The sequence below is a fragment of the Leucoraja erinacea genome, chromosome 22, assembly GCF_028641065.1.
Source record: "Leucoraja erinacea ecotype New England chromosome 22, Leri_hhj_1, whole genome shotgun sequence".
Lineage (NCBI taxonomy): Eukaryota > Metazoa > Chordata > Chondrichthyes > Rajiformes > Rajidae > Leucoraja > Leucoraja erinaceus.
In genome coordinates this window covers 12356972-12369530 of record NC_073398.1, presented here as the reverse complement: position 1 = coordinate 12369530, position 12559 = coordinate 12356972, and the positions used below count along the sequence as shown (strand labels likewise).

Here is a 12559-nt window from a genome sequence, read left to right as displayed (position 1 = left end):
GGCTTTGGCCAGGTTAGTGAATACGAGATGGGGAAGCATGATGCCTTGACGCTTTCTTGGTTTCAGCTCTGTAGACCGGAGGGTGTTGGTTACCATCATTGTAGCGTGAATGAGTCACCTGGGTGACCTCATTTTTTGCTGGTGATGGTGAGTCCTCATTGTTGCATGGTCTGCCAGGTGAACAGGTGATAGCGTCGACAGTTAGCCTTTTCTGTCTGTTCCTGTACATAGCCTCCTGTTCGTTGCTTTATGACTTGCTGTAAGTGTGACTGACATTGGCTGTGACATTCTCCATCTTCCACTTCTGCAGCTGCCTCCAAAGCTTCAACTTGTGCTAGAGCAGCAGCAGCCTCTTGCTTCAAATGTAAGGCCTCTAAAGTTGCCTCTACTCCTGCTTTCTTTGCCTCTAGTCTTGCTCTCTCTTTTTTTTATGGCCAGCTCTCTCTTAATATATGATGCTCGTGCATGTGCAGCCTCAGCCGTTGCACGAGCTTTAGTGGTTGCACTACTTGAAGATCTAGAGGAGGAGGTGAATCGTGAGCTTGAACTGGGTTGCAATGCTTTGTCATCATGATCATTTGTATTTTTTATTTTTGCAGCTTTATTGCAGTTGCTTGCTTCACTCATTGTTCTCCTGGCTTTTTCACTGTAACTGTCCAACCTATGTGTCTGTTAACAGAAGAACGTAGATTGACAAACTCGATTCAATAACGAAACGCGAGTCAGGAAGTTAGCATCTCAGCTCTCAAGTTTAATGAATTTCCAGTGCTGACACATTCTTATCATTGAAAAACGAGTGAAAAAGCCATTGCTTTCTTAGACATATCAAGCTAGGATTGGAAAGGACTGCTTCTGATGTTAAAAACATGACAGACACACAAAGACAGGAGACTACTTCCTGCTTCCTGCTTCCTACTTCCTATATGCAATGGCCATTTCACAATAAAGGTCCAAAAGATGGAGCTATTGCACATTAATTCAAGCAGAGGACAGAATAACACTTTCAGTGAATGGTGTTTTAATGAATGGGCTGTTATCAAATGAGGCATGCTTGATGCATATATATTTCATTATTCTGATTTGTATCCTAGAAATTATTACCAGATTACACCCAAAAGCCCTTCCCCACTGTACAAATTCATTCAAGAATTCTGCCCGAATTTGCCCTGTTTCGAATTCGGAGATTAATGGTAATGGCCACTCATAAGTACTCGGGACTCTCGTGGACATATTTGAACATGTTGAAAAATCTTCACGAGTCTTCCAGAGCTTACCTGCCATTAGCGGGTCTTCCCGAGTATCTGCCGTTAGCGTTACGAGCCGTTAAGAGACGTCCCCAAGCTCCGACGTACCCGCTATGTTCATTCTACATGCTTACCACGAGTTTGATTTTTTCTTTAACTTGGGAGAGCTGGAATGAACTCATACAGTGGGACAGGGCCATTAACCAGCACATTGAAAAGTTGGCTTTACATACAAGATAAATTAATCATGAACTCAGACTCACATGTAGTTGGGCCAGGAAGTGTAGTGGTTCCCGTCACTGAAGTTGTACTTGGTGCTGTGATGAAGAAAGGATATCAAGAAGCATTAATGATTCAAAGGAATTCAAAGAATTTAAAAAATATATATCGGCATGGTCCTTTCAACATGGAGGAAAAGGAAGAGTGTCTGTGCTTGGCAAAGTAGGGAAAAGATTATGTTAGGCTGAAAGACAACCCATACTTTTAGCATTTCAGGAAATGAGCCTGCTTCTCGATTGTGTAAGTCCTTTGCAACAGCCCTTGGCTCCATTAACCATCCACTAGCACTATTTTATCTTGCACAATCAACCCAGTCTCTGATGAAGTCGCAACACCTTTATAGCCTTTAGTCATGACAATCCCTCCACATTTTGCAAATGTTCCATGTCTCTAAATGTGTCATCTTCATCTATTCATCATCATGTTGAAAATAATTTGATCTAAAACTTGATCAATGGCTCTTGGGCAAGGCATGCTGGCCAGTCGATTCAGAAATGACATTGATCTAATTTTGCTTATCTAGTTAGAACATGGCCAGTTTTCCAAATTTAATTTCCTATTTCATTACTGACTTTCATAGAATTTCAACAGACACAAATATTCCAATATTCAGCAATGAACCTAGATCCCATGACCTCAATACACCTTCACCTTTAAATCAACTACTTGGTTTTACACTTGAGACAAACTTGGGAAGATCTGCTACTTACAAGTCGGGGATGTGCTTGGGGCTGGAGTGCTGCCGGTCCCTGCAGTTGTAGATGGCCCAGCGGTGGCTGGAGGATACCAAGAGCAAAAATTATTCATAGGAAATTCAAATTGCTTCCTCAAACTTTCAGCAGGTTCTTTCCTTTCAACACATGAAATTAATAAGCACACGATGCCGCAGAGAAAAGATCGCAACAAGCGAGTAGTCAGTTTATCTCCCTGTCATTTCAGTAAATTAATCTGTTTTTCATTTATGTAAGCACATCGCAACAGCTATTTACACCTTTACCCACCCACTGCCACTTCCTTTTATTTTGCACATTCACCCTCTGCATCATGTTGTCACTCTTCCTTTAAATTCCATTGTAGTGACAGTTCCTGCTGCACCACACTTACCACAGATTCCACATCTCCATATGTGTCATCACTAACTTTTCCCAATTCTCTAACTTTTATTCATTGTCCTGAAATGCCTTCACCTGAAACAATCTCTGGAGTTCGTACAAAGAAACTGAACAGCCACTTCAAAATGTCACCATTCTCCATTTTCTAACCTTGTAAGAGCATGCCGAGTATTTGCTGTATGTTTCCTCAATCACTATTTCATTGCTGACTTTAACATATTTTGATATGAAAGACCAATTGAAAAATGTGGTGTCATGGGCATACAGCAGAGAATCAGGCCCTTCATCCAAACTCTTAGCTGCAGACCCAGATGCCCCAGCTGAGCTCATCCTATTTGCCCACACAGCCTGTTTTCTCCAAGATTGTTGACATTGTATAATTGTAGTTAGCCTATTTTTTCAGTAGGTTGTGTTCTCAGATCTGAGAAAGCATAAAAAAAATTATAACGATGAAAAGTGAGTAAAACGTTTATTTGTGATCACGCAATCTATCACATATTCACAATGAAAGGGTCGAAACGTCACCTATTCCTTCTCTCCAGAGATGCTGTCTCATCCGCTGAGTTTCCCTAACATTTTTGTCCATCCACAATGAAATGGCGAATCTTCCAGCCTTAGTGGAATGAGTTCATTCACCATTTTGCCTGATATTATGTTACCATCTGTAGTGGTCATTTGGCTTGCTTTGTGTGTCATTAATTATAGCATGTGTCTTTAAATTTTAGACTGCCCGTTATTATGTGGGTGGGATGTATGACGTATTCTAGGGCGTCTTTGGAGCTAAGTTTCTTGCGCAGAAGCTTAGGTTTTAGTTTAGTTTGGGACTTGCATGAGAAAGGCATACCATTTGACCTTGCGAAGTGTAACAGAGACACGAGGAGTTTTCTAACCTTTAATGCAATATGCTGGAGTTTGACGAAGATTATAGTGTACGAGTCGGAAGAAGTTTGGATGTACCTTATTGTTTTTCTTCAACAATAAAGAAACTATTAATCAAAAGACTGTGTTATGAAGATTCATCTTGTGAAGAAGCTCTGAAGGTCTCACGGAAAGCTTACATGCATATAACGACATTCTCCTTAATCATGTAGTCTACTTTCGTGGCTAGAGGGAGTAATCTCTTGAACAATATAAAAATCTGCCGCTACACCATCTTATTCATGTAATGCAATGTATCTGCTTCTGATTACTTTCTGGCATAAGGTAACAACAACATATAATCCTCCAACATTGTCACCACCTCTAACGGGATCCCACCACTGGCCACATCTTCCCATCTCCTCCCCTTTCTGCTTTCCCCAGAGACTGTTCCCTCCGTAACTCCCTGGTTAATTTGTCGCTTCCCACCCAAACCACTCCGTCCCCGGTACATTCCCTTGCAACCGCAGAAAATGGTACACTTGTTGCTTTACCTCCCCCTTCGACACCATCCAAGGACCCAAGCAGTCTTTCCAGGTGAGGCAGAGGTTCACCTGCTCCTCCTCCAACCTCATCTATTGCATCCACTGTTCCAGGTGTCAACTGCTCCCGGTGGCTCAGCACTTCAACTCCCCCTCCCATTCCGAACCCGACCATTCTGTCCTGGGCCTCCTCCATGGCCAGAGTGAGTCCCACCACAAAATGGAGGAGTAGCATCTCATATTTACCTTGGGTAGTTTACACCCCAGCGGTATGAACATTGACCTCAAATTTCAGGTAGTCCTTGCTTTCTCCATCCTTCCCCTCCCCTTCCCAACCCTCCCCCAGCCTACTGTCTCTGCCTCTTCCTTTCTATTTCCCGCCCCCCCCTCCCCCGACATCAGTCTGAACAAAGGTCTCGACCCAAAACGTTGCCTACTCCTTCGCTACATAGATTCTGCCTAAGCCGCTAAGTTTCTCCAGAATTTTTGTTTATCTTCGATTTTTCCAGCATCTGCAGTTCTTTCTTAAACAAATAGGAATCCGAGGGTCTTTTTCACACAAAGGGTGGTGGAACAAGCTGCCAGAGGAGGTAGTTGAGGCAGGAACTATCCTAACGTGTAAGAAACAGTCAGACAGGTACATGGTAGGCCAGGTTTGGAGGGATAAGGGCTAAAAGCAGGCAGGTGAGACGTGGAGCTGGGCAAGTTTGGCCGAAGGGCCTGTTTCCATGTTGTGTCACTCTATGACTGTGGTGTTCGTTAAACCCTATTGCAGTGACAATCCCTGCCAACTCACATCTACCTCATGTTCCACATCTTCAAATGTACATTTTCTAATTTTTCTCCATCATGCTGAAATATATTTGATAAAAACGTTATCACTGGATAAACACAAGTAGCCTGGACTGAGCTCCGTATTGAGCCGATGCCACAGTCAAAGGAGCAACAACTGTATTCAATTAGCTGATATTAGGTTGGCCCAGCTGCATCTCATCATCCTTTTGCTTAAAAATCAAGGCAATGCAGTAGAGAGCATATTGACTGGTTGCATCACAGCCTGGTTCAGCAGCTCGGTCGTCCAAAAAATAATAAGATTGTAAAAATTGGTGAACACTGCCCAGTCCATCAGAGGGTACTGACTTTCCCACTGTGTAAGGGATCTACAAGAGTCGCTGCCTCAAAAAGGCAACCGGTATCATCAGATACGCATGCCACCCAGCCACGCTCTCATTTCATTCCTGCCATCAGAATGAAGGTTTCAAAGCCTGAAAACCGTAACATCAAGGTTCAGGGGCAGTATCTTCCTAACAACCATCAAACTATTGAACACTACAATCTCCAAATAGGCTCTGAAATCTATAGACTAGAGACATTATCTTTGACTTTGCACTATTATTGTTTGTATATTTGATTGTTTGAAAACCGGAATATTACTCACAGGGTGTCGTTACAGCAGTTGTCGTTGTTGCTTCAGTAGTTGTTGACTCTGTAGATTAGAGAAATTATTGCAAATTATTCATAAAAATTAAAAACAGCGTGTTAGACAGCATCATCAGGAGAACATGGATAAAGTGGCATTTTTGATCGGGACCTTTCTTCGGACTGAAGAGAGGCTCTTGTATTACTTTGTGGCATAATATGGTTACAAAGAAACAAATGTTGCTGCAAATAGAATGAATTGATTCATTATTCAAGTTTCACACTTTAATTATTTACTTCTGACATTAATTGGCTCTGATGAAAATTTATTGCTGAAACCACTGACCACATCCCTCCCATGATGTGCATAGTCAAAATAAATTGAACACAGAATGGTACAACATTTGTGCCCACAATGTCTACATTGAACATAATGCCATAATAATGCCAACATCTTATTTGCACATAATCCATATTTCTCCATTCGCTGCACATCCATGTGCCTATCCAAACGTCTCTTAAATGTCACTATCTTATCTACCTCCACCACCATCCCCAGCAATGCACTCCAGGCGCTCACCATCCTCTGTGTAAAACAAAAAACTTGCCCGGCTGACTTCCTTTGAACTTTACTCTTCTCACCTTAAAGCTAAAAGGCCTGTCCCACTTTGGTGACTTTTTAGGCGAGTGCAGGAGACTCGCCTCATGGTCACCACATGTTCGCTGGTGGTCTCTGGTGAGTCCCCTTCATGGTCACGAGGAGTTCCCGCATTCGGGGAACTAGTCGCGGCATCAGTATGGTCGCCGCAAATTTTTCAACATGTTAAAAAAATTTCTGCAACCAAATATTAGTCACCATGGAGAAAATGGATAATCATGTAGTAGCAGGTGCAGTTGTAGTAGGGTTGCCATGTAGTGCAAATGGGTAGTCAAGGTAGTCGTAGGTAGTTTTACTTCATCGCCTTTGCTGACCAGGCATTTTCATTGGCTCATTGGAGAAAAAAAAAGTAAGCACGAGTTTTCAGAACCAAGGATAACCGACCAGTAATGTTAAATGCCCGTCAAACTTCACAGCTGTGTATATCTGGCTTATTAAATGTTGTCTGGCTTCTTAAAAGTGTCTCCACGCCATTTCCCCCTTCTGCCCCCCCCCCCCTCTTTTAAAGGACTTGCCGTACACTGTGCTAGCCATCTTAACCTTCGTGTTCATCCCGGTGTGTGTCTGTATCACCGTGGCTTTGTACCGTGTGAATTTCAGACATTCAGACAGCAATCCCCCGCTTTCCTTGGCCCCCACCCTTTGCGTGTGTGTGTGTGTGTGTGTGTGTGTGTGTGTGTGTGTGTGTGTGTGTGTGTGTGTGTGTGTGTGTGTGTGTGTGTGTGTGTGTGTGTGTGTGTGTGTGTGTGTGTGTGTGTGTGTGTGTTCCACTCTGACAGTCGCCATTCCAGTTTCCAGTTTTTCAGGCGAGTGCCGCGAACTTGGCAGTCGCCGGCAGTCTGCTGAAAAATCGCTTAAGTGGGACAGGCCCTTAAGCCCTCTATTATTTGATTTTTATATCCTTGGAAAACGGTTCCGACTGTTTACCCTATCTAATTGAGTATACTTCCACCAGGTCTCAATGCGACCTGTGCAGTTCCAGAGAAAACAGTCCAAGTATATTCGATTTCTCCCTGTAGCTAATATTCCTAATCCTATTTCTGATAACTTGTCAGTCATACTAACAATCATGAAAATCAAAAAAATATCGATATTAGTAAATTGAAATAAAAATAGCTAAAGATGGAATTACTTAGCAGAGCAGGCAGCATCTGTAGAAAGGGAAACAGTTAACAATACCAGTCAGATCCATTCATCAGAAATAGGAAACACAGAAAACAAATTAATTTTCTGCAGTAGAGAAGGTGGAGTAAGGTTGGGTAGAAAAAAAGGAAAATCTCTGAAATGTAGTGATTTTATGCAGCAGTAATTCACACATTTTGAAAGAGAATTTGATTATTTGTCTCTGTAATGTGCTGCTCATAGCAATGCTATAGGATATGTCCAGCATTTCAGACTGTATATTAGAAAAATGAAATCTGACTCAAAATGATGTCAGAGTGAAATTGATAAGATGATAGAGACAAAAAGAAAGTCAATTCCCTAAAGTTGGAGAATTGCCTGAAGAAAATTCCAGTATTTCCAGAGATCAGAAGTGCCCAGACACAGCTTACTTTGGGCCTCTGAACAGTGCAGGTGTCGACCAACAGACAGGTCAGAGTTTGGGTCGGATGGTGATGTAGCAAGTAACCAGAAGCTCATGGCCACTCCCACTACTGCAGGTGCTCGGCAAGGTAAACACTCAACCTGTGTTTTGTTTGTGCAGTTAGAGGAGAACACATTGTGAACATCGCATGCAAAATGCTCAGGAAATGCAAATGAATCAATGCTGAACCTGGAAAAATCTCTTGTATCCCTACGTGGTGAGAAAGAAAGAAGTGCTTGGATAGCCATTCCATTTGTCCTCAGTGATCATATGGGATGTAGGAAGAGCTTGTTAACTGGATACAGAATGAGCTTAATGAAAGGAAGCAGAGAATGGTGGTTGTGAGAGGTGAGAGTAAGGGTTATCATTTGGACTGGAGTCATATGAAAATTGATGTGCCTCAGGGATGGGTGCCTCAGGGATGGCCTATGCGGTTTTTCATCTATAGATTATTAGAGTGATACATTGTGGAAACAGGCCCTTCAGCCCACTGGCCCACACTGGCCATCATGTCCCTCACATTTCTCGCCATCGATCAAGATCCTGCTACAATTTTTCACAACCATCTTCCACTGCCTGCAAAACCACCTACTTTTGTATCATCAGCAAACTTGCTAATCTTGCCATGTATGTTTTCATCCAAATCATTGATGTAGATGACAAATACCGAACCTTAAGGCATACCACTAGTCACAGGCCTCCAGCAATCTGCCACCATCACCCTCGGCTTCCTTCCATGAAGCCAATGTTTTATCCATCACACCAACGATTTGGATGAGAATGTACAAGGGATGATTGGTAAGTTTGCAGATGACACTAAAATAAGTTTAATTGTAGACGGTGAGGATGATTATCAAGAATGACAGTGCATTCGTGATCAGCTGGGCAATACAGGGAGAAATGCATTCTTGCATTAAAGGAAGTCAAACTAGTGCCTAGTACCTGACATGCTTTTGACATGCTGGCCTTCAGCAGTCAGGGAATTCATTAAAGAAGTTCCGACGTTACCATTGTACGCAAAGTTGGTGAGGCCACTCTAGGAATACTGTATTTAGTTTTGGTCACCTTGCTATAGGAAGATGTCATTAAGCTGGAAAGAGTGCTGAGAAAAATTACAAGGATATCACAAGGATTTTGAAGGACTGAGCTTTCGGGAGAGGTTGCACTGGCAAGAAAATTATTCCGTGAGCACAAGAGACTGAGGGATGATGTGAAAGAGGGGTATAAAATCATGAGGGGCATAAATAGGGTGAATGCATATCATCTTTTTCCCAAGGTAGGGGAATCTAGCACTGGAGGCCATAGGATTAAAGTGGGAGGGGAATGATTTCATAGGAAACTGAGCAGCATCTTTTTTAACACAAAGGGTACTGGGAATATGAAATGTCCTGCCAGAAAAATAGTTGAAGCGGGTTTAATAACGACATTTAAAAGTCATTTAGTCAGGTACATGATAGGAAAGGTTTATTGGGTTATGTGTTTCTGTATCGACTTCCAGCCTCCCATCTATCTCACCATTGTTTTAGATCCCATCCCCCTGCCAATCAATTTTAAACTCTCCTGAGTGATATTGGACCCTTTCAGTTCAGGTACAATTCATTCTTCTTGTACAGGTCACCTTCACCCCAAAATAGATCCCAAAGGTCTAAAAATCACAATCCTGGCCCCTGCAGGTAAGACTGGGAAAATCAGATTGGTACTGGACTCCAAGAAAGGGAGTTTGTGGAGTGTTTCCGAGATGGATTCTTAAAGCAGCATGTACTGGAGCCTACCAGGGAGAAGGCAATTCTGGATTTGATAGGGGAACTCAATGTGAAGGAGCCATGAGGAGGTAGTGACCATAATATAATAAGTTTTAATCTACAATTTAAGAGGGAGAAGGGAAAATCGGAAGTGTCAGTATTACAGTTGAGCAAAGGGGACTATGGAGGCATGAGGGAGGAGCTGGCCAAAGTTGACTGGAAAGAGACCTGAGCAGGGATGACAGTGGAACAACAATTGCAGGTATTTCTGGGAATAATACAGAAGGTGCAGGATCAGTTCATTCCAAAGAGGAAGATTCTAAGGGGAGTAAGAGGCGACTGTGTGGCCGACAAAGGAAGTCAAGGACAGTATACAAATAAAAGAGAAGAAAGCATAGCAGAGATGAGTGGGAAGACAGAGGACTTGAGTACATTTAAAGAGCAAAAGAAGATAACTAAAAAGGCAATACAGGGAGAAAAGAGGAGGTACGAAGGTAAATCCGCCAAGAAAAAAAAGGAGGATAGTGAAAACTTCTATAGGTATTTGAAGGGGAAAAAATTAGTTAAGCCAAATGTCCCTAGAAATCAGAAACAGTTGAATTTATTATGGGGAACTAGGAAATGGCTGACGAGTTGAACAGGTACTTTGGATCTGTCTTCACTAAGGATGACACAAACAATCATCCCAGATGTACTCGTGGCCAGAGGACCAAGGGTGATGGAGGAACTGAAGGAAATTCACATTCAGAAGGAAATGGTTTGGGGTAGACTGATGGGACGGAAGGTTGATAAATCCCCAGGGCCTGATGGTCTGCATCCCAGGGTACTTAAAGAAGTGGCTCTAGAAATTGTGGACGCATTGGTGATCATTTTCTAATGTTCTATAGATTCAGGATCAGTTCCTGTGGATTGGAGGGTAGCTAATGTTATCCCACTTTTTAAGAAAGAAGGGAGACAGAAAACAAAGAATTATAGACAGGTTGACCTGACATTGGCGTTGGTGAAGATGTTGGACTCAATTATAAAAGATGAAATAGCGGCACATTTGGATAGCAGTAACAGGATCTGTCCGAGTCAGCATGGATTTACAAAGGGGAAATCATGCTAGACTATTCTTCTGGAAAATTTTGAGGTTGTAACTAGGAAAATGGATAAGGGAGAGCCAGTGGATGTAGTGTACCTGGACTATCAGACAGCCTTTGATAAGATCTCACATAGGAGGTTTGTCGGCAAAATTAGAGCACATGGTATTGGAGGTAGGAGGGTACTGACATGGATAGAAAATTGTTTTGCAGACAGGAATCAAAGATTAGGGGTTAACGGGTCCCTTTCAGAAAGGTGGGCAAAATGTGTGGGGTTCCGCAAGGCTCGGTGCTGGCCCCGCTACTATTTGCAAAATACATTAATGAGTTAGATGAAGGGATTAAAAGTAACATTAGCAAATTTGCAGATGACACAAAGCTGGGTGGCAGTGTGAGCTGTGAGGAGGATGCTATGAGGATGCAGGGTGACTTGGACAGGTTGGGAGAGGGGGAAGATGCATGGCAGATGCAGTTTAATGTGGATAAATGTGGTTATCTACTTTGGTGGCAAAAAAACAGGATGGCAGATTATTATCTAAATGGTGTCAAGTTAGGAAAAGAGGAAGTACAACAAGATTTGGGTGTCCTTGTTTCTTCAGTCACTGAAAGTAAGCATGCAGGTACAGCAGGCAGTGAAGAAAACTAATGAATGGCATCTTGGCCTTCATAACGAGAGGAGTTGAGTATACGAGCAAAGAGGCCCTTCGGCTGTTGTACAGGGCCCTAGTGAGACCATACCTGGAGTATTGTGTGCAGTTTCAGTTTCCAAATTTGAGGAAGGACATTCTTGCTATTGTGGGAGTGCAGCACAGGTTCATGAGGTTAATTGCCGGGATGGCGGGACTGTCATATGTTGAAAGAATGGAGCGATGAGCTTGTATACACTGGAATTTAGAAGGATGAGAGGGTCTCTTATTGAAACATATAAGATTATTGAGGGATTGGACACACTAGAGGCAGGAAACATGTTCCCGATGTTGAGGGAGTCCAGAACCAGGGGCCACAGTTTAAGAATAAGGGGTAAGCCATTTAGAACTGAGACGAGGACAAACTTTTTCACCCGCAGAGTTGTTCATCTGTAGAATTATCTGCCTCAGAAGGCAGTGGAGGCCAATTCTCTGGATGCTTTCAATAGAGAGTTATATAGCGCTCTTGAAGATAGCGTAGTCTAGGGATATGAGGAGAAGGCAAGAACGGGGTACTGATTGTGGATGATCAGCCATGATCACAGTGAATGGTGGTGTGGGCTCGAAGGGCCAAATAGCCTACTCCTGCAATTACTGTCTATTGCATCATTTCCTCAGCCAAAACATCTTCTGTCATATCCTCCTACTCTATCCCGCCATCCCGGTAATTAACCTCGTGAACCTGTGCTGCACTCCCACAATAGCACTTGGCACAGGGAGTAATCCAGAGATTACATTTTTAACTTTTGTCTAACTCCCTATATTTACTCTACAGGAACTCGTTCCTTTTCCTACCAATGTGCACAACATCAGGCTGCTCACCTTCCCACTTGACCCCAGGGAGACAACACACTATCCTGGAATCTAACAAAATCATTAAATGATCATTAAATAATTAACAAAACTGTTACTTACTGAATTCAATTGTTCCATTATGACACTTGCTGCAAAATACAAAATATGTGAAACATTCAAATTTACAATCACTTTAATTATTATTGCTGATTTTGTTAACATCAGCAATAAATTATTGAAATATGCTTATGAGCACAAATATGCTGATGTTATGTTGATATTGGTATTGTATACAGTATTTGATGCTTTGATGGCACTTTCAAAAGATTACAGAATAAATTTGCTCTACATTAGCTCAATCATCCTAAAAACAAACCATGGGCAAAGTGCAGAAACTATTGGGAAAGTTTTCTAAAGAAACAACATTTATTTTGAGTTTAAGAAGGAACTGCAGATGCTGGAGAATCGAAGGTACACAAAAAAAAAAGCTGGAGAAACTCAGCGGGTGCAGCAACATCTATGGAGCGAAGGAAATAGGCAACGTTTCGGGCCGAAAC

General features: G+C 42.3%; 1 protein-coding gene across 1 annotated transcript in view; it reads right to left on the bottom strand.

The window, feature by feature from the left end:
- Positions 1 to 290: 290 nt before the first annotated feature.
- LOC129707998 (mucin-19-like) overlaps positions 291 to 12559 on the bottom strand; it is a 46467-nt gene continuing 34198 nt past the window's right edge. The window contains exons 17-20 of the mRNA XM_055653550.1: positions 12123 to 12151; positions 5474 to 5521; positions 2234 to 2299; positions 291 to 1561 (exon numbers count right to left, since the gene is read on the bottom strand). Coding sequence (XP_055509525.1) covers positions 1470 to 1561; positions 2234 to 2299; positions 5474 to 5521; positions 12123 to 12151 — 235 coding nt within the window. The 3' untranslated portion in view covers positions 291 to 1469. The remainder of the gene's footprint in view (positions 1562 to 2233; positions 2300 to 5473; positions 5522 to 12122; positions 12152 to 12559) is intronic.